The sequence below is a fragment of the Triturus cristatus genome, chromosome 3_2 (assembly GCF_964204655.1).
Source record: "Triturus cristatus chromosome 3_2, aTriCri1.1, whole genome shotgun sequence".
NCBI classification, from domain to species: Eukaryota; Metazoa; Chordata; class Amphibia; order Caudata; family Salamandridae; genus Triturus; species Triturus cristatus.
The window spans coordinates 499,122,801-499,146,292 of NC_140584.1; the positions used below are offsets into that span (position 1 = coordinate 499,122,801).

A 23,492-nucleotide genomic window follows, 5' to 3' on the forward strand; every position below is an offset into this window, starting at 1 on the left:
GTGTATCTTTACACTTTAAAATAATGCTAGCATAAAGTGATGATCATAACAGCAGGGTCAAGAATGATTTGCATATGTCTGGGTCTAAACTGAAGTGACATGGTGTGCAAAATAACAATGGACTGGCATGCGCCCTAGTAATTACCAGTGAGATTAGTTCAAGCTCTCCATCCATTACTTTTTGTGTAGTTCAGTACAACTGATCAGTCAGAAGGGACATACTGACAGTGCAGTGCCACAAAGTGCTAAGACGTCCCATTGTACACATCAGCCACCACTCACTTTCTTGTTATTGTTACAACCCATGTACTGTCGTACAACATGTTTAGTTCTTCAGCCTTTGAAGAGTAGGGGAGAGGATGTGGTCCGTCGGCTGCTCTGCCGCCTCTGGTGCAGGAAACCAGGGTTCGAGCCTCGAGGTCGCGTCCCCATCCTGTGATTCTGGGCAAATCACTTTATCTCCCCGTGCCTGAATGTGTAATGTAAATACGGTGCTATGTAAAGCGCTCCAATACCTTCGGGTCGAGTTCGCGCTATATAAATATGCAACAACAACAAAAAAACAAAAGTAGCATTTTGCTTGTGTCTCTCAATACTGCCATTGGGCCTATGCCTGGTTCTCTTCCAGTTCGTCTCCAATTTGTGATGTGTAGTACCTGGTTTGCATGTGTGTCTCTACACATGCAGGTTTAGGGTTGGTAGGGCTGATTCATGGTGTCCTGGTTGTTTTTCCAATGACGTAACAGTGTACATGTGCCTGCATTCAGCCTGTTACTTAGGGCCTTATTTAGGCTTTGGGGGAAGGATACTCCGACAAAATGAAACACATGTACCGTCTGCCATATTACAAGTGTCTTATTCCGTAAGGCACTTGTAATACGATGGGCAGGACATACACCACGTTTGTTACAGAGTATCCCACCTACTAAACTCTCAGTAGGGCCCAAGGTGTTCCTGGGACAACATGTGTAATTGTTTGCTTCGGATATGTAATGGTGACATAGCTCCCAGTTTATGATCTATTAGGCTGGGATGATTAGTCAATGCAAATATCAAAAGGCTGCTGCTTTGGTTTTTGTGACCACAATTGTGGCACACTTATGTATCAAGCTAGAGTCAATGGATTGACACTCTGATTGACTTTCAGCACTTTGTGTCACATGGAAAAGGCCAGTTGTCTCAGGTTAATAAATCCTACCGGGATTGGCTCCCTTTGAAGAAATATCTGGCTCTTTAGAAGTAAATATCATCTAATATGTTCTACTGTTTCATAAGATTAAGATATCATGCTTATTTATGTAAATGTTATATTGCTTTTTACCTACTTATCTTAGCTTATATGTGCAGTGCTTAATTTTTAAAATTATAAGTGCCGGTGCCCACAGCTCTGCTTAGAAGCCCGAAGCCTGTGCAATTAAATGTGGCACACTGAATACCAAGATTGGGTAGTCTGAAATCGACCTCACACCTCTTTTATTCACTACCTAACACTTCCTACTCCTTTAACTCTCACTTGTCAGTTCCTGTTTTCACCCTTTTTGATGGTCTTCCCGCTTTGTGCATTTTTGTCTCTGTTGCTTTTGGTAAACGTCTCATGTGAAAAAATAAGCTCAGGTCCCCAAAAATGATTGTCAGTGACCCCCCAACGGCACCCACCGGGTCAGATTAAGCACTGCATGTGTGTATTGTTTCTGACTTGTTGTCTGAATAGAAAAGCATTTTATAATAAAAAAAGTTTAGGGTATTACCATTCTCCTTCATTTGGACTCAGGAGCAAATTTATGAACCCCTTTGAGTCTCTCTTGCACCACGCAACATCTATGGATTTTGACGCATTCCCAGATTTACCAAAAGTGTTAGACCTGGGAAGGCGCCAACAAACCTATGCCTCACCAGGTGAGGTGTAATGAGGATAAATATGTCTATTTCTCCTTGTATTTTCCTTTCCATTCTGCAGCACACGTAGAAAGAAGAAACAGCCTTAGGGGATTGTTTTTGTGCAGGAAGGTCCCCCTCCCTGCACAAAAACAATCCTCCTTACAACAGACACGCTTGCACCATGGTGCAAGGGTGCCTGTGTTTGTGCTAGGCAGTCAAACAGGGGAGCGCAAAGGAAAAGGCAGTAATGTACCATATTGACTTAAATACAGCGCATTCCTGCCCTTTCCTTGTCATGCAATGCAGCGCAGCAAGGTGACTTGCTGCGCTGCGTGACTTGGCCATAAATGCGGCCCTCAGTTTGGAAAATACTGAGCAGACATATCACTTGACTACTACAGTGCCAGTGAAACTCTTCACCAACATTTCTGAGATACATAGATTACACTAGAATTTAGTACCACCAATAACACTGCCTGACATGACTATAGAAAGACATGAATGAATTGCCTGAAATTAAAATTACAATTTGCATTGATCGGTCAGATAAAAGGTTGGTGGAAACTTTGAAGCAAAATTGCCAAGTCCCCAGTGCATTCTATCTGATCCTTCCCTAGGTTGGTGCAGGTAAATTATATGTATTATAAGGTTAACTACTGACTGAGAAACAGCACTCAAAAATGTTACGGCTGTACCAAATCACCTAATCCATCCAGTATGGATGTAAGGTACGCAAAACGATTCTGTTTATGAAACTATGAGGCATATTTACAATAAACTGACGGAGTAGCTCCAAAATTGCTAATGCCGCGGTCCGTCAGTTTAAAAACGTAGGGATGCACCGTATTCACAAGAATGCAGCTCACCCCGACGTTTCCCATAGCGCTGGTGTTAAATCTAGCTGCCTAGTGCCAACACAGGCACCCTTGCACCATAGTGCCAGGGTGTCTGCGTTGTAGGGAATGATTTTTCATGTGCAGAAAGGCGTCTCTTCCCTTGGTGCAGCACACGTAGAAGTTACAACTCGTCATTATCTAATGATTGTTCATGTGCAGAAAGGGATACCTTCCTGCACATGAACAATCACTAATGGCTAATGCAGCACGCATAGAAACAGCGAAAACGAAAAGAAATTGATCATTTCTCCTCGTTTCGTCAGGTTAGGACCAGGTTTTCTCTTATCTTATTTTTGGCGCTGCCCCATATTTACGCCACCCTTGTAAATAGGGGGCGGTGTCGAAAGCAATGGTTGTTGCGGCGGAACGCCCACCGCAACAACCATTGCCTGCCACGTTCACACTAAGGGCTGCGTGAAAAGGGGCCTTATTTACAAGGTGCGATTAAGCCACGTTAAGTGACTTAACGCCGCCTTGTAAATAAGATGAAGGGCTTAGCGCCGCCAGAACGCCATAAAAAGTGACGTTCTGGTGGTGATAATCCCTTGTAAATATGCCCCTATGACTTAGAACTGGGCCCTTTAAAAAATGTATGTGCCAAACATTTTCCACAAGTCTAAAAATACGATTCTCCCATTCATAACCTATTACTGCTTCCTGAATTGCTGAAATCCTATGGATGTTCAGGCATCCGGGACATATTTCGTGAACAGGTTTAATGTCTCCTCTGAGAGGTTCAGGGGCAGGCTACTGTTATCCTTTTACTCTGGTAATTCATTTTTGACATCCTGTTAGTTGCTATACAGGGTAGTAAGACTGGTAGGTCTGACACCTGGCCCATGCTTCCATTGCCCAAAATGTAATGCTATAAAGACTCATAGATGGGAAATATGTCACAGTTCCCTGTAAAATAAGAGTTTACTTTACAAATGACAGACACCAAACTACATTGCAGAGTTTGACCATTGTCAGGACCACTAGGTTTATGCAAAAAGTTAATCTAAAGCAGCAAGATTGTCTCAACTACGCTGCAATATGCAAACTAGGTGGAACATTCTCTAGCAGTATTACTGTCATCCATTTGAGCTAGAAACAGCAGTTTTTCGAAATCTGGAACTTAAGCACAGTATGTGGCAAAAATATGTGGCATATGAAAATCCAAAATTACGTGATAAAAAGCATTCAGCCACACACAGAATTGATTGAAAGCACTGGCCCTCACCAATGTTCATTCATTTTTTTTATTAACAATGTATTCATGAAAAAAAAACGAAACATTTCAATTCTAATCAGTTTCCATTGTTAGCTGCACTTTGGAAAAAAACGCCTTTTTAATCTAGGTGCCCCAAAATAAACATGTAATATAAAATATACATATTGAGTAACAATAATAATAATATTACTATCTCAGGGTTCTGGTAATATTTGCACACAACTCTGCTTTCAGCGTCGTGGTTTGTGAATGATGTCACCAGAATACCCTGATGGCAAAATTGGACAAAATGACCAATATTATACAGGTGCCACTATCTATCTATCTATCTATCTATCTATCTATCTATCTATCTATCTATCTATCTATCTATCTATCTATCTGTCTGTCTGTCTGTCTGTCTGTCTGTCTGTCTGTCTGTCTATCTATCTATCTATCTATCTATCTAGCTAGCTGTCTGTCTGTCTGTCTGTCTATCTGTCTATCTGTCTATCTGTCTTCATGTTATTTTTTTAAGTAATATGAAATGCCTCCAAGTATACCAACCGTCACAAACAAGCATCAGCTGGAATTAAATTTTAAATGTGAAGATATTTTATTTCAGTTAAAAATAAAAACTAATTTAAACAAAATTTGTAAAAACAAAAAGCACACTCGTGAAAATGATATTAAAGGATCATTGCATTACGAAATATATCGCTATTGTCCATTAGTTAACTAATTTACCACTTTAAACCCCTAGGTGATTTTTAGAGACTTTGACACCACCCTATTAAATCAATTTTCTAGATTTAAAAAAAACCGCATTGGATGATAGCTTTGAAAATCGTAAATGCTCCCACGTAGCCATTTTAACTAATTATCTGCTTAGTAAATACAAATCTTCAAATATCATTAGAAATCTCTTTAGAGTAAGTCGCCTACCTTCAGTACGGAAAGAACGTTGCTCTGCAATGACAATCCCAACGGAAATAAACAACAGGACTGGCCCGAGCGGCGACGCCATTCTGCTCGGATGGCACCAGCAAAGAGGGTCTCGTTGCCTTTGTCCTGGGTGTTAAAGATGAGGTTGGCAGCCCTCCGCCCTTGTGCTCAGATATGTACAGTTGCTTCCGTGATGGACCCGGCTGCGCGCGACACTGCTTCATGACAGGCACGGCCGAGTGAGGTCTGTGCTCAGTTCACGGATCCTCCCTCGCCCTGCAGAGTGCATGCAGGTCACTGGGTGGAAATGAATGGCGTGCCAAGGCCTCTGTTCTTTCCCTCCTTTTCATGGATGTCTGTCAGGAAGAGAAGTAATGCTGACTCCAGCCTTGCAGGGCTGGGGAAGAGAGATACTGCTTAGCCCAAAAACAGAAGGGGGTGCTGTTTTTTCTTTGAGTTGTACTTTTCTTATTTGTATTCTCACTCTTCATAAGTCAAAATAAGGTAAATACTGAGCAGTAACAAAAGGGCAAGAAAGCAGACCTGTTACTAAAAAACAGTGTGTATGTTGAAATTATGTTTTTTACTTGTAGGCACCTAAAAATGAACTAAACAACACAAGAAAGCAAATCAGAGTTTATGCTGACAGTATTATAACCTGCACCAGTCTGGGATTTGAGAAACAATTTGTTATGTCATTGAACAGTTCTGGATCTTATTCTGCTACCTTCTTGCTGCTGTAGGGGTGCTGTGCGGTCGAGCCCGTGCTGTTGCCCGCAGCGCATACCTGTGCAGCATCAGAGGGAGGTCCAATGTCTCCAGGCTAAATAATTTCAGGTCCATAGATATATGAAATTGAATTTCATCCAGCGTTATTTCCGGTGAAATTCTCCCACCAGCAGCAAGAGCCAACATGAATTTAGCACTGCAGTACCTGCGGTGTCATAGTCGGCAATTATTGGTGTATTGCTTAGGGTACTTGTTGAGTAATGCATTGTATGCGTTAATCAAGCGAACCTAGTCATCTACCTGAGGTTGTGGTGGTATCTGCAGGTACAAGCAGGCAAAAGCCAGGCTCATACATTTTTTCCTCCCTTAATATTAACTGAACTTGGGCGTTAAACTCTGCTCCACTCATGGAGTTTGCAGAGTTCGTAGAGGTCTGAAAAACTCCACTCCTCGCCCACGCTCGTCAACATCAAGTTGCAGAGCGAGGAAAATTGACCTTCCGGCGAGATTTTTCATTGTTCTTGGTACGCCTGCAGAACTTGGTACGCCTGCAGAACTTGGTATGCCTACAGCACTTGGTATGCCTGCAGAACTTGGTACGCCTGCAGAGAGCTGATTGTTTGAGTTTCTGTCACAGGCGTTCCAATGCTGCCTGTATGTAAAAGCCTATAAAAGCTCCAGTTGCTGGAGGGAAATGAATTAGCATTGGATGCTCACTGTGGTGAAAGGAGAAACCTTTGTAGTTTTATCTCATGATATTACTTTTTACTGATCTGTGCTTATTAAACATGCTCAGACCTCAGGTCAGGTGTGAGGGGATTCTATGTCGACAAGGTACTTTGTATTCCTTCCTTTTGCTCTATTTTAGTGTACCTTCCTCATATTCTTGGGTTGAGCACCAAGCTTTGTAATGTGCTATCCGCATATCTTGTTGTATGTCAGAATATCGTTGGAAAATATCACTCTGCAAAAATATTGTAGCACGAATATTGAGGATCACAATAACATGAAGGTAAGTAAATTATAGGTAAGTGTAGATAAACATATGTCTACATATATTTTCCTTCACAACATTGTCGTACATATAGGCTACAGTACAATATTTTGCCAGCGATATTCTGCAGACCTGTCAAATCCCACGATGCCACTGTGTGTCACACGATATCTGCTCCCTTCACATAGTCACCTGCTAAAGAGCTGATATCACACTGTAGCAGAGAAGGCAAGCTGGAACCCCTTACACTGAGTGAAGTTTCAGCTCTTCTTTGGAGGCTTTAAACATCCAATGTCCATTAATGGATGTAAAAACACCCCAGGTCATTGGTGGCAACTCTCAGCAAGCTTTTTTTCACTTTTCTTTGGATAGGGGAGGCTGGTGAGGGTAGGAGGCAGAAGTGCCTCAGAGGCAGTACTCAGCATGAAGACCTTCCCCCTCTGAGACCCCACCCCTTCCTCACACTGTGAAATTCTTTTTAAAGTTGGCAGGTCTGATTCTGGTAATATACCATCGTCCTAGTTGGATGTTTTAGTTAGTGATAAATACTTCCACAGACTGATAAGGCTTTGCTTGTAAAACTATCTAGATTTACTGTAGAGATTTGAGAGGGTCTAATGACTTGTTCACTATCTATTTTTCCATTATTTATCAATGAATACAGGCTTGATCCAGCGATCATGGATCGATAAATTTTCTTTAACAAAAGCCCTGTTTCCTGACAACTGACTGCGTTTGCCAGATCCCTGCTGCCTACCTGTGTGGCCCTCTGATCCTTGGGGCTACCTGTTCTTCCACTGGCTTTCACGTCTCCCCCCCGCCGTCGCCCGACATCGCGACCGCTGTGTGGGGGGAGTGCTCGACGGGACGGGACTACAATACCCAGGTCCCCTTGCGACCCGGAAGCGGAACAAACGCATTTTGCGCGCCCGGAGGCGCTACTTAACTGATCCCGCCCCCGGCAGAGCGGGGGCTGTTTCCTGACAACTGACTGCGTTTGCCAGATCCCTGCTGCCTACCTGTGTGGCCCTCTGATCCTTGGGGCTACCTGTTCTTCCACTGGCTTTCACGTCTCCCCCCCGCCGTCGCCCGACATCGCGACCGCTGTGTGGGGGGAGTGCTCGACGGGACGGGACTACAATACACAGGTCCCCTTGCGACCCGGAAGCGGAACAAACGCATTTTGCGCGCCCGGAGGCGCTACTTAACTGATCCCGCCCCCGGCAGAGCGGGGGCTGTTTCCTGACAACTGACTGCGTTTGCCAGATCCCTGCTGCCTACCTGTGTGGCCCTCTGATCCTTGGGGCTACCTGTTCTTCCACTGGCTTTCACGTCTCTCCCCCCCGCCGTCGCCCGACATCGCGACCGCTGTGTGGGGGGAGTGCTCGACGGGACGGGACTACAATACTCAGGTCCCCTTGTGACCCGGAAGCGGAACAAACGCATTTTGCGCGCCCGGAGGCGCTACTTAACTGATCCCGCCCCCCGCGTCGCGGGATCGCGCGCGGGTCGGCGCCGGGAGAAGCCCGGGACAAGGGCGGGACCGTCTGTGGCCGTCAGGGGCCGGAAGAGGCCGGGCTGGGCCACACCCTTTTCGTCCGGCATTGGAAGTAAGCCGCTGCCAGTCCCAAAACCTGGACATTTGATTATTACTTACACACTGTCTATTATTTCACGTTTGGTTCTGTGAAAATGGCAGGGAAGGGGAAACGTCCCGTAGCTCCCTCCACAATTGCAGGGACCATGGACCAATTCATCACCCGTGCTGTCTCGGTCTTGGAACATGAAATTGCCATTACTGAAAGACGCCTCTCGACAGACCCCTCATTTATTAGGCGTTCATCACTGGGCCCCCTAGCTCATGCAAGTTCACCAAGTAATAACGGAGAGCAGCCACGAGAGGAGGCACCACGATTCACATTAGACACAACTGACTCAGTGGCTGCATCGCCAGTAGAGGAAGTAGTATCCATACTTGCACCTAAAACCCCTCGCCCCCAGACTAGAGCAGGGGCCAGATCTTCCACATCCACTAGACTAGTTGCACAGAAAAGGAAAAGGGGGGGGATGACGGATCGCTCTAGGCCAGCAAAAGTTTCCAAAGTACCTAAAAACACTGTTCCTCTTGATTTACCAAATATTAGCCCCGGCACTTCTATGGAGGATGCTGGTAGACTTGAGTTACCTCCATTTGATCCAAGTAACTTTGCTCTTCAGTTAGAATGCATTGTTCGCACCTTAATTTCCCCTCTAATGGAAAGGATCGAAATGGTTGTATCTAAAGTAGATAAATTGGAACAAACCATTCTGGATAATTTTTGCTCGTTGAAGAATGTCGTTAAATTATGCACCAAGGACATACCTAAAATTAATTACTCTGTTGGTTCTGCTGGTCCTGTTCCACCTACATCTGTTATACCGCCTGTCCCCGCCCCTGCTCCAATTGCTGTAGATACTTCAACCTTAAACAGCAACCAGCCATTACGGCAGGCGGGAATGACACAAAACTGTAAATCTCCGAGGCGTGAGGGTAGGTTAAGTAAAGCTACACAGGACACCAATACAAACACTATGCACTTAGGTGGTTCGAGCACTAACTTACACAGCCTAAACGTTGCTCCCCAAGGTAATGACTCCAGGCCATCCTCGATCCAACTCCATCTCCCTCGTGAATCCTTCCCCTATGTTGTAGTTTTAACGGGTGTTCCCGAACTTCCCACTAACAAAAATGAATCTTATGAGCAATTAAAAAACAAAGTTAGTCATTGGCTCAACATTCATAGACCAATTCCAAATGAACTGAATGGTCGAATTCTATTTGTTAGAAGGGTCCAATGGGTAGGATCCCAACCTAAAAATACTCAGGGCAATTGTGTCATTGTTAATTTCAAAGATGTGCGCCTTTCAAGGTTTATTACGGAAAACAATCCCTATGGTCCTAGATCTGGAATTAAGGTGCACGACCTAAACTACTTCTACACCTCACCCACTTGTCATTGACAATTTTATAGTACTAATACCCCCTTAATTCCTATGGTATCAGGGGCTACTGATAATCTAACAATGGATGGATTGGCAATCACGTCTGAGATCTCATTGTCGTCATCGCATATGTCGGAAGTGAGGGCAAATGTATCTGGAAGCCTTGCTGAGCCCCATGTCATATGTCCGGGTAAAAACTTGGGCACCCTTTTGTCTTGGAACCTGGCTAGCATTACTACCAAAATTGACACACCTGAATGGGTGAGATTTATTAATGATTACGATGTCTGCCTATTCCAGGAAACATGGTCCCTCGAGGCCCGGTACATGCCGGGTTATCTGAATTTTCATGTCCCAGCAACCAAAGGCCCCAAAGGCCGCCCTTCTGGCGGACTAACTATATGGGCTCGCCAGGATTTGTTCTCACGTGCTACTGGGATTGATACTGGGTCCCAGGATATCCAACTGGTGAGGCTCACGTTCGGCCCCAAGAGGACTGTGGATATATATAACATCTATCTTCGGGGCACGAAGGGGAAGAAGCCAAGCGTGTTGGAAACCCTTACTGCACTCATAGAATCTAAATCGAGTAGTAGGGACCTGATTGTAGCTGGGGACTTTAATGTCACCTTCGAACCCCTCCTAGACAGCGATTCTGAATGGGGGCTTGACCCCGATGAGGACCTACGCTGGGGCATTCCAGCCCTCGCGCTACCTCCCATCAAACGGTGGTCTATGGTGGCAACACAGGTCAACGCACTCTGCCTAGAATTTGGACTCCGGGCATTGAACGGAAGAGTTAAAGGAGATAAGCTTGGAGCACCTACCTTCGACAACGGCCGCTCAAGCAGTAGGATTGATTATGTCCTCTGCTGCATGAGGCTGTGGTCCCTCCCCATAGACATGGAGGTGGTGCAAAGATTGGAGAGCGATCACAATCCCATTTGTGTCTCTCATAGCTGGTGGGGCAAATCATGTTCATTGACAAAAGAACCAATTTTGGCCCCCCCGCAAGTGTGCCAACCAATGACCTTCGAAGGCTAAAATGGGCATCAGTAAAGTCTAATGATTCAGTAATAGCCCAGATTAATACTAATCTCTCTGCAATTATTGTAAATCTTGAGGATATCTCGCAAACCCGAGACCAAGTAATTAGGTTGCATGAGTCGTTTTTTGAGGGATTACGTCCCTTTTTCTTTAAGTAAATAAGACAGGGTACTAAGCAGCCGCCCAAGCAACCAAGGTGGTATGACAAACACTGTAAAAATGCAAGATCCACCCTGGCTAAAGCCTTATCCAGTGGTAGCACCCCACTTATTCAATTAGCAAGATTTGCTTACAGGAAAAGCATCACACAAGCTAAAATAAAGTGGGAAGAAATGTTTTGGCAGGACCTAAAGGAGGCCAGCGATTCCCGGGATGCTAGACTGTTTTGGAATGTTCTGAAGTGGGGCAGAGGAGGTCTATCAGAAAATCCTTCAAATCATGTCTCACAAGAGGATTGGCTGGGCTATTTTAAGCCCCAATATGCGCGTGACCCCCACTATATAAGTCAGGGCACAATGCCTTATGCCTTTTATCTGTCCGGGCCCTTTACCCCCGAAGACTCTCTAGCTGCACTGTCCTGTGTAGCTGCAGGACGGGCCCCTGGGTTGGATGGTATTCCTTCTGATCTCTTTCTAGAGAATAAAGACCCATGGAGCAAGTATATCGCTCTTATAGCGAACGCCGTGGCTGAAGGCGCGCCAGTACCTACATCTTGGGGGGGCGCCGTCATAATTCCAATCTATAAAAAGGGCGATAAAAGCCTCCCGGGGAACTACAGACCCATCAGCCTAATTGACACAATCCAAAAAGTCATTGGGAGGATGGTTCTGAATGAGGTACTTATTTGGATTGAAGCGAATGAGATTCTTTCTAGTCTTCAGGCGGGTTTACGCAAATCCATTAGCACCATTGACCAGGTGTTTCGCTTTAAGCAATTGTTATGGAAAGTTGTCGAACTGGGCAAAGGCAGTCTCTATGTCACCTTTGTGGACTTAAGAGCTGCCTTTGACCTCGTCCCTCGTGAACAGCTCTGGAGGGTCCTAGAAAAGCTAGGTTTATCCCTGGAACTCCTGACCTTAATTAGAAGATTGCATGAGTCCAACTTTGCAAAAATTCAATGGGGTGGCCTGGGGGAATCAACCACCGAGTTCCCAGTAGAGCGGGGTGTCCGCCAAGGATGTGCAATGGCCCCAACACTATTCTCTTTGTATATTAATGGAATAGTGGACTATATGCTCCAGACCAACACTGATGCTCCAAAACTGGCAGGTGTTACCACACCAATATTAATGTTTGCCGACGACACTCTTATAGTGTCAAAAACCCCGAGCGGCATGCAGAAAGCATTGGCAATTTTTGAAAACTTTTGTAAAGACCATGGACTGGAGGTCAACGTGGCAAAGACAAAGCTTATGACCTTTAACCCACACACTAGCTATAGAGCTGGTAAGCTTATGATGAATGGCCAAATTCTCGAGGAGGTAACTAACTTTACATACTTAGGCATTCACATGTCCCACAATAATCGGTGGAATAGGCATCTGGAAATGTCAACATTGAAACTTACCCAAATATCGGGAACGCTGGTTAAAGAGTTTAAAAAATCCCTTACCAAACCTCTTAAACCAGTGTTACAAGTCTACGAGGCAAAGGCCTTAAACTCGGTTCTGTATGGAGCTGAGTTATGGGGCTTTGATACATTAACACCCCTCACGGTAGTTGAAAATAAATTTTTCCGCTCCATTACAGGCTTGCCACAAAGTACGCCAATGGTCCCACTGCGTTATGACCTAGGCAGGAAGTCCATCAAAGATTTGGCCAATCTCCGCCCAGTTTTATACTGGAGGAGATTATGGACTACTCCGGAGCTTCGATCTTACGCAGTGGGTATCATGGACGTAATTCAGGTTGATAAGTTTCACAAAATTAAGTGGCTAAGGAACCTCCGAGAATCATTAAATGCTTTGGGACTGGAAAACCTATGGAATGATCCAGCGGCTGCTGACTTTCCTATAAAAAAGCTTTTGAAAAAACTTTATTGGGACAAGGTAAATCACAGGGTGTGGGCAGCCTCTACTTCCCCTTCTATGACTAGCCGCTTCCTAGAGGCAAAGGTTACACCCCTTCTGGAACCCTATTGGGATTTGATAACATCACCAAAGGATAGGAAACTCTACTTTCAACTTAGAGCAGGCTCCCTCCCATTAAGGGCTTTAACTTCTGGGTGGTTTGGTGGAAGTACATGTACCTGTCCTGCTTGTGGAGTCAAAAGAGAAACCACTGGCCATTTCCTTTTTGTGTGCCCTGTATATGCCGCCCCTAGACGTCACTGGCTCTCCCCTTTATGCAAATTGTTGGGTACTAGGAGCTCTGCTGTAGCTATTCGAATTTTATGCACGAGCACCTTACCAGTCCATTCATTAGGCCTAGCTAAATATTTGGGGTGGGCATGGTCACTTAGATTAAAAACCCTTCATTCTTTAGAGAATGTATTTGGGCAGGCTTAAAGATTTTAAATGTACTGCTGTCACTTTTGCCTTAATTACCCTTTTTAATTCATGTGTATTGCACATCATTTGTCTGCTGTATGTTTAATATTTTCTTATCAAAAATGTTTTTATCTATTTATTGGAATGTATTTATTGAATTAGTGATTGTGATTTTTTATATATTTGTGATTTGTTGTGTCTTGTATGAATTATTTTTAATTCGAATAAAGACTTATGATGATGACTACCCAACTGATCCCTTCACGCTGGGTGTCACGCTGGGTGTCAGTGTGATGCAAGTAGATAGCCCAACTTACCAATTACTAAATAGAACCTGCATTTCTCCTTACAACATGTGTTATTTGTGGCGATGGATTTATATGTAGTTGAGAAGTTGCTGACAATCATATGTACCTATCTATAACTACAAAATAATCAACAGACTCAGTGTAAATTTTATAATATTTATTGTAAATAATGTGAAGTAAAATGCTCATCAAGTACTTGCCACACCATGCAAATCATAGATTATCACAGTGAAATATATTAGCAAAAGTACAGAAACAAACTCATAACGAAATAACAATGCATTGAAGGAGTGGATAGGCGAAAAGAGAAAAGTTTCAGAGAGAAAACACATTTGCAAATGATTATGGAAATTCGAAATATCATCTATACTAACCCAAGTAGGAATCAGGAAATCTACCCTCTTGGCCAAAAAGGGCAGTAGGGCCCTCGAGAAGAGTCGAGTGGCAAAGATTAAGTCAGGAAACAGGTAGGCCTCTATCTAGAAACAGCAAACCGACGACTGCGACGATCTCCCGCTAACTAACACCAGCACCTACTCCTAACTACACCCCGCAGGGCACCCCAATAATACCCTAAACCCTGAATGTCCAATCCACATTTGTTTCGATATTTGTATAAACTCCAACTCTCATTGGCTAAGAACGGGGGTGTTCTGTCACACCACTTTCAGCTTGATCTCTTTAATAAATGTTCTTTGTTTTATGCTTTCAGCATTACGACAGTTTCGTCCCATGAAAAACTCTGCACACAATCGTATTTCATATTTTTTTTCAGTCATTGCATGTTGCAAATCACTGTGCTTCCTTTGTCAGCCTCTGCCATTCTCGTAAGGAAGTTGCACGCTTCCACTTGCTTATTAAACTTCTGTTCCGTAGCTTGGCAGTCATTCAGCACATCACAAAGGTCACTTCTCTCAGAAGCTTTGTATTCTCTCTTCTTATTTAAAAAAGCCTTTTTTGTCATTTTTATTTTCAAGCAAATATTAACCCCAAACTGGCATGCAGGAAAGTAGGCCCATGCTTGCTTTTTCTACAGAAAAAAAACACATAACATTATTATTGCACACCATCCCAGCATTGCACTAACCCATACACAACCCGTATTATTCCTAGCACTGTATTATTAATGTGCACAAAAGCAGCATTAGTCATTATTTTCTTAAAGGCAAAACAAAATGCGGCCTAGTTTTTCATGCATTAGTACATGCATAAGTCCAGGCATGTGCAAAAGCATTTCCCCTTATTTTAGCATTGTTATTGATATTTTCACAGCACACTGTTAATAAATGTTATTGAGGGTTCAATCCGAGCAGGTTTTATTTTCTCAAATCCCTCCTCCATCAGGTTCCTGCCCCTTGACTCAATTGCCCATGTGAATTCATATGCACCTGTGTCATAGGGCATCATTACTTGAAGCATCTATTGAAATTCTCATACATTTTTACATCATAAAAATACTACCAGTGTTTATTTAACAACTTAACAGTAATGTGGTACAGCAAAGCCTTGAATCCATTATCCTCTTGGGTCTTTTAACTTTCATATTACCCTTTGAAGACTGGATTATAGTTGATAAAGTGTGAATTCACTAAATGTTGTGCAGAACTAATGCAATGAACATAAGTATAAATAATTGTTGTGCCATATTGCAAAATGTCTGACAGGAGTGGCCAGGAAGGTGGGCTGCTGTTTGTTGTGTAAGTGGTCACATTTGGTCCCTAGCCCACTCTGGATTCTGCAGCTTAGACAAGTGCACACAAGTGCCACTAGATACTCCAGCTTTTGGTAATAGGCAATATGTAAAATTACACCCCAAACACCAATGTACCCCCAAATCAGACTCTCCCTGCAAGGAGAAGAGCAGGGGCCCACCATCAACACACAAACGAAGTAACGTCCCCACCACTGTAGGAATTGTAGTGATGAGCCCATGGTACAGACAACCACTGGAGTGGTAGCCAATGTACGATACTTGAACGGGAAGCAATGAATCCTTACGTCCCCTGCGATCTGGAGTAAACTGGTATCTTCAAACGTTACAAATCTGCATTAGACCCGGGTATTAGATCTTCACTAAGACCAAAGGGCCATGGTGCTCTGCCTGCAACGCATATGCGCACACATAGTGCAAATTTAAAACTGCACAAATATGTTGGTCTACTATACAATATGGATGATGGGTCTTTTCTGAGCTTGGCTAACTTCCAACTCTTCATTTGAGAAATCCATGTGTGCGCATAGAATAGGGTGGCTTTTGGAAAAATAGTCCTATAAAATTTATGTATGCATGTATTTATTTATTTTTATTTATCAGAGCAAAAAATTAGCCAGTGGGTCAGAATAGGGATTTACAAATAACAAGAGCAAAAATGCAACAATCTTTAAAGTCGCCAAAGCATAAAGTGTAAGAAAAGAGACACGGTTTCTGGGAAAGGTAATCTGAAAATGGGAGTCGTCAAGTCTTTTCTAAATGCTAAAAGATCTGGATTTTGTTTGATGTGGTTTAGGATAGCATCTCACAGTCTAGGGGAATGCTTGTTTTAGGGTTTTGATTCATTGGCCTGGGAAATTTCATATTTAAAATCATAGAATGGGTTTCATTAAAAAAGAAAACAAATTTGAGAAAACTGGAAGTCTTTTTTCCGCCACACAAATGTGATATAGTTTTAGCAAAGGCAAATGTTTAGGTTTTGCCTGAGACAGTGCACATGCTCTTGCTTGAGACAATCTTTTGTTAGTTAAAAAAAATAATAAGGGTTTTGCGGCTGCCCACTACCTGAAATTCGTTGGATTAATTGTCAACTTTATTTCCTGCTTTTCATGGGTGAGTGTGTTAGCGTGTGTTGGCTCTCAGTTTGTTAGGACTTTTGACAGCGGAGGGCACTCCTGTTGTGTTAGCAATGGTATCCACGTAGTAAGAAAGGAAGGTGGTGCAGTAGGGTAAACCCTCCTGAGTATGAGGATGAAATGCAGATTACACAATGGCGCCTCTCTTTGTACACAGAGGTTGCACTCCCTTATGCACTCCTCTATTTTTCAGTTATACAGCCCCTGAAGGGCAGTCCGCCCGAAATGCATTGGGCATAGATAAACCTTTGTTCTTCACACACATTGTTATGAAGCAATAACAAATGTTAAGGTTGGATGAAACAAACAATGAAAAAGCATGGATAAAAACTTAAAATTGTACAAATCAAGAGAAAAGAATTGACTTTGTTTATTTACCTTGCAGTGCATAAGGGAGTCGCAACCTCTGTGTACAGAGGGAGGCCCCATCGTGTAATCGGCTCTCAGTTTGTCTCAGGTTTTTTCTTCCCTGGAGCATGTACCAAGTACTGATTGATTTCTTGATTAGTGCTCTTCCGTGCGGCTTGCGCTTGAATTGTGGTCCATTTTTTTGTTCTACTTCCAAGACAACCTAATTTTTTTTTTTTGCTGCCAGACAACTTGATTATCGGTTGGTGAGAACTTGTAGCATCACCTTTACCTCCTTCTACCTCTGCCCACCTTGCACCCTAAAATCACCCTTACCTCCCTTTACCTCTATGCATCCCTGAACCATAGATTCACCCTTACTTCCCTTTACCTGTACCCACCCCTAAACACTAAGGGGCATATCTACAAGCCCCTATTGCCACAGGAACATCACTTTTAGTAACGTTCCTGTGGCGATAAACCCTTCGGCTTATTTACAAGGTGGTGTTTAGCCACTTGACGTGGCTTAACGCCACCTTGTAAATAAGCGTGAAAGGGGGCTTTATTGCGAATGGGGTGTGCAATGGGTGTTGTGGTGAGCGTTCCGCAACAACACCCATTGATGTTGACACTGTTCCCTATTTACAAGGGTGGCATGAATTGGAGGCAGTGTCAAAATTAAGACCAGGGAAAACCTGGTCTTACCATGGCGAAATGAGGAGAAATGCTTTATTTCTCCTCGTTTTTGCTGTTTCTATGTGTGCTGCATTGTGCAGCACACATAGAAACAGCAAAGTGCCATGAATGATTGTTTTGTGGAGGAAGATGTCCTTTCCTACACATAAACAATAATTTAAAAAAATGACGATTTGCAACTTTTATGTGTGCTGCACAATGCAGCACACTTAAGACGTTACAAATCACCATTCTGGATTGTTTATGTGCAGTAAGAGACACCTTCCTACACATAAACAATAATTTCCTCAAGGCAGGCCCCTTGCATTATGGTGAAAGGGTGCCTGTGTTGGCTCTAGGCAGCTGAATAATGTGCCAGCACAGTTAGAAAAGCAGGGGTGCGCCATATTATTGTAAATACGGTGCATCCCTGCGTTTTGAAAGTGACGGAGCGCGGCATTAGCAATATAGGAGCTCAGATATGCCCCTAAAGTCACCCATATCTCCCTTTACTTCTATCCCTGAAACATACAATCTCTCGTACCTCCCTTTACCTCTACCCACCCCTGAACACTAAAATCAGCCTTATCTCTCTTTATCTCAGCCCACCACAAAATTCTAAAACCACCCTTCTCCTTGCTTTACCACTACCCAGCCCTGAAACCTTAAATAATCCTTACCTCTCTTTACCTCTACCCATTCATACACCCTAAAATCATCCTTACCATCCTTTACCTCTACCCACACCTGAACCTTAAAATCACTCTTATCTCCGTTTACTAGTACCTTGGTAGAGGTACCAATAATTACTGCAATCTATGGGCCCAACACTGATGACCCGGACTACTTTGCCAAGATACTGCATCTAATTACAAATATTGGTCCACGGACGAAACTATGGGGCAGTGACTTTAATGTCCCACTAGATGACTCACTTGACAGGTCCGTCAGCTCTCGTCGTCCTCACCCCCAAGCAGCCAAAACACTACACACATTACTCTCAGTCAACCATCTTACGGACATCTGGCATGCCACGCATGGCGCAAGCCAAGAGGGCACTTGCCTCTCCGTACACCACAACACATGGTCTAGAATTGAGTATTGGCTAACCACTAAAGATGCACAGAAGTTGCCAATGTCTGTCACTCACCTCCCTCACACCCTCTCCGACCATGCCCCTTTGCAACTGGTCCTACAAATGCCACTCACTCTTCCTTGCGCCTTCGCTTAGCGGTTGTCACAGGGTGCTCTACAAGACACAGTCTTCAGGGAGGAGATCCGTCCGCCCATCCTGGAGTATTTTGAACTGAATACGGCCTCTGTTAGTTCCCCTTCCAACCTCCGAAAAGCCTTCAAAGTGGTTATATGGTGCATATGCATGGCCATGCAAAATGGTATCCTCAGAGCTATCCGTGGGATACTTGCTAGACTGAAAACTGATACTGGAGCTCTGGAATCAGACCTCTTTCACTCCAATGATCTGGTCACTATGGCTGGTATCCATAACACAAAGTCTGATTACCAGGAAGATGTGATGCGTGCTACGAACTTCTTGAGCAGGGAGGCCCGGGCGCGTAGATATGGGGAGGGAGACCACCCTGGCAGGACCCTAGCTCAACTGCTTGTGAAGCCTGATGCCTCAGCCTATATATCGGACCTCCAGACTCATCCGATCTCCTGCATACCATGTCTGACTTCTTTACCCGCCTCTACTATGCCGCCCCAGTAGTGGATGCCATAAATCTCCAGTTGTGCCTGGATACCATCCAATTAGTTTGGCTATCTGACACTCATCAGGAATTTTTGGATTCCCTCATCACTGTGGCAGAAATACATCAGGTAATCACTGGCTTGTCCTCGGACAAGGCCCCGGGCCTTGATGGGCTTACTGCGGCATTTTACAAAGAGTATTCTCAGCTCCTGGCCCCCAGACATCTTGACATGGACCAGGATATCTTTCCACCTTCTCTGAGAGAGGCCGTCATAGTCACACTTCTCAAACCTGACAAGCCGGCTGATCAGTGCAATTCGTACAGCCGCTTGTTTCTTAGACACTGACAACAAGATCTTTGTCAAGATTTTGGCTAACCGATTGCAATTTTTGCTGCCTGTGATGGTACGACCTGACCAGTCTGGTTTTATCGCTGGGATGTCGATGCCCCATTATCTCCGACACTTGTTAGCAGTAATGCAGTATTTGCATCCACAAACTGCAGCCGCAACTGCACGACTAGATGCCACAAAGGCGTTCAATTCGTTGGAGTGAGCATATCTCTTTCCACTGCTACAAGGCTGGGTCTTGGCACCAGGTTCATCGCACAAATCCAACTCTTGCATACCCTCCTGGCTGCTCGAGTGCGCCTCAATGGGCTCATCAACGAGACAGGGGTGTCCACTTTTCCCTCTACTGTTTGCAATGGTTATGGAGCCTCTTGCTGAACGACTCTGGCAACATCACATGGACAGCGGCATAGGGATCATGTCCTGTGGTCTCGTTATATCACTATATGCAGACGATATTACTCTCTATATGTGTGACCCCTGGGTCAACCTGGTACCTTTCATATGTGTGGTGTGATTTGGTGGCTACTCCAGCATACAAGTAAAGTGGACCAAGTCGGCGCTGCTTCCTCTGACGGAAGCAACTCTTCCCTTCTCTAAAGCATATTCGTTGAAATGGGCTACTGGTCCAATTATATATCTGGATATCTGGATTAGCGGGGATACAGAGGTGCTATGACATGCCAACTATGGGGGAACTATGGACTGGCTGGAAGATCACTTTCCGCTATGGTCTAAATTGCCCCTATCAATGGCAGGCTGAAAAATGATTGTGTTACCCAAGTTCCTTTATTTATTCGTGAATATCCCAATCCCCCTCACTGTCATCTTCTTTAAGCGCCTGTTATCTAACTTGATCTCCCTAATCTGGGCTGACCGTCAGCCATGGATCACATATGAACTATTTACATTCCGGAATCACAGGGGGGGATGGGAGCCTTAGACATGTATCTCTATGCCCTGTGCGCTCAGACCCAATTTTTACACTACTGGATTCATCCTGCACCATTTCAGCCACACGTTGCAATCGACTTCGACAAATCTTCCCCTTGACCTTTTGCCACGGCTCTATACCTCCCTTACAAACCACTATCCCACTGTTATATGTCCCTTCATCCCCGGTAGGTAATCACCTTTCATTACCGCCCCTATATGATAAAGGCGCGATTGGCCGTGCGAGTAGACTAGGCATTCACACATTTGCAGATCTCCCCCCCCACAACCACTTCCTTGCCCCCCAGCTGCCATCACCACATCTGCCCCGGTGGCGCTTGACACTGTATTAAATTTCTATCTGCGTGCCACCTGCTGGGCTATTCACGATACCTTCCCCACCCCCGCAGACACTCACCACACTGGAATCTGTCTACACTACTACATTACAACTTTAGTTGATCACACACCTTTACCTACACAAGCAACACTCTGTTCCAGCGTATTTTCTTAGGGTCAGGGAGGCCTAGAACACGGATCTCGACGCTCCCCTGACTGACGCCCATTGGTCCTTTTGTTATGGGCAATTGGAAATGCTGTACCCCATCTATCGGCTCCACCTCATACACTTCAATTTCCTGCATCGACTAAACCATACACCTAGACAATTAGTACGAATGGGGCACATCCCTGACTCTCACTGCCAGCGCTGCCATGCACCCCAGGCAGATTTCATGTATCAGGCGGTTGCCGTTCTCTGGACTGAAGTTTTTTGCACATTAGAGGACGTTGTTAGTGTGTCCATTCCTTTATCCCTGATCACTGGGCTACTCGGCTTTGTGTAGGACATACCATGCGAATTTCTCAGATTGACCGCCCTGACGCTCCTTCTGGCCTAGTGCAGAGTGACAATTCACTGGGGCAGGCCGCAGGCCCCCCTCACCCCAAAATTGGCAGACTGTTGTCGTATATATTGTCATGAACAGCTCTCTGTGTACTGGGACTTAATGCCACCACAAGATCAACCTCGTGACATCTGGGACTCCTTCACTGCTTTTCTTCTCCGTAGGGATATGGTCCACACTACTGACATGGAACGCTCCCCCCTCACTTAGAGAGCCACCTTGTAATCCAGCAAGTTTCAACTCATGGTCAACGTGCATTACAAGCGAATGGTCATTGCTAATATAACTACAGTGTCATAGACTAAGAGTTATGGAGTTTAGCCCACTACATACTGGACATGCTCTGGTATTGTGCTCTATATGCCTCATTGTACTGTATTCCACTATAAGTGCCTATCTTGCAACTCTACCCACTATGCACGATCGTTGATGATAATTGTTGCATCGATTGTCTATGCACAGCCAGCTGTTAATAAAGGAATTATTTAAAAAAAGGCATGGCAGGGTTGTGAGATATGAGGACCAGAGCTGTGACCTTCTGTGCTGTCATGACGTGTAATAAAGTTAAGGGTCAATATCTGCTAGATCTTTCTAATATTGGTCAGATTTATCACTAATACATCTGTAGTGTACACTCGACTTATTTGCACTACACAACCATATTTTCAATTTATTGTAATTCTTCAATAACATCTTGTTGAAATTAAAAAAAGTATTGGAATCCTTAGTATATTAGGGTAAGATGTACAAAGAGAATTTTCAGTCGCAATGGCCTAATTCGCAGAATCGGACCATTTGCGAACGAAAAAATAATTTTTTACATGTACCAAACCCTATTTGCGATTCGGTAACATATTACCGAATTGTAAATAGGGTTTGCAATTCGGCAGTGGCGTAGCTAGCCCTGTGGGCACCCGAGGTGGTCTCTGCGTTTGCCGCACTACAGCAACAGCAGTGAAGAGCGGGGGGTGTTGGCGAGTATTTTCTCTGTTTGCCGTGGCACGGCAGGTGATGGCGGGGGCATGCTGCCGTCCCCAAACCTTGTGCTACCAGGGGCGGACCGCCACCCCAGCCCCTCCTAGCTACGCCACTGCAATTTGGTATTAGGTGGTGCATGTTTACAGCGTTCCTTCCTAATACTGACTCGCAGTGTTATGTGTGAATGTTTTGTGACCGAAATGCGGTCAGAAAACATTTGCATTTTACCACCAACTTTTCATTTTTATTTTTTAAATACTTCTCGCTTTTCTTTAAGGAAAACAGGCTGCACAAAAAAAATGCTTTATTGAAAAGCAATCACAGACATGGTGGTCTGCTGACCCCAGCAGGCCACCATCCCTGTGAGAATAGCGAATCCCAATGGGTCGCAAACCAAGACCTACCTCATGATTATTAATGAGGTAGGTCTATTTGCGACCCACTGGGAATCAAAAATTGTGTCAAAAACACATTAGTACATGGGTGTTTATGATTCCCAAATAGGAAATCGCAAAAATACGCTCCCTTTGCTACTGGATTCAAGCTAGCCTGGCTGATGAGGGGGTGTTACCCCGAAACCGATCCCAGGATGCTTGTTTCTGGTCCAGGGAAGACCTGGCTTGGCAGTTTGGCCTAGGTTGTTCCCATGAGAGACACGGTCAAGACTGATTTGCATATAGCTGTGTCTTAACTGGGGTGGCGAAGTGAGCTCAAGAATGATGATGGGATTCAACCCAGATCTGTGAATGGGGGTGAGTGTCTGATAAGTTTCAGCGCTTCGTCCATCATCTCCTTGTGTTTGCTTTCCTCTATAAAGATATAGCACTCTTCAGCTCTCTCCCAGACCTGGTGCACTTAAGGCTGCTTAGCACCAATGCAGCTGCCCATGCACCGTGGTGCAAGAGTGCCTGAGTTATAGGCAGGATTATTTTGTGCAGACAGTCATACCTTCCTGCGCAAAACTATCCCCAGAGGCATATTCCTCTTTTTATGCACAATACAGCATTAATGGAAAGAGGAAGTGAAAAGGAGAAATAAAGATATTTCTCCTTGTTATCCCTCTCGCGATTTGGCGCACCATGTTGGCACAAACCCTATTTAAAAGTCTTTTTTAATCTGGGTTTACATCAAATGCATGTGTGAATCGATGTAACGCCTATCTGACACAAAATAATGCAAGGCAGTGCTATGGACTGCGTCACATTACTTTGTATTTCACTAAGCCATACATAGTGGCTTTGCGTGGCTCAATAAACACCAAAAATTATTTTGAATGGGGCTGCAA

At 44.3% G+C, this 23,492-nt stretch overlaps 1 protein-coding gene across 1 annotated transcript in view; it reads right to left on the minus strand.

Annotated features, from left to right (window-relative positions):
• Nucleotides 1-5,220, minus strand: part of LYVE1 (lymphatic vessel endothelial hyaluronan receptor 1) — a 76,685-nt gene extending 71,465 nt beyond the window's left edge. Inside the window, exon 1 of the mRNA XM_085648177.1 lies at nt 4,912-5,220. Coding sequence (XP_085504303.1) covers nt 4,912-4,993 — 82 coding nt within the window. The 5' untranslated portion in view covers nt 4,994-5,220. The remainder of the gene's footprint in view (nt 1-4,911) is intronic.
• Nucleotides 5,221-23,492: the final 18,272 nt, after the last annotated feature.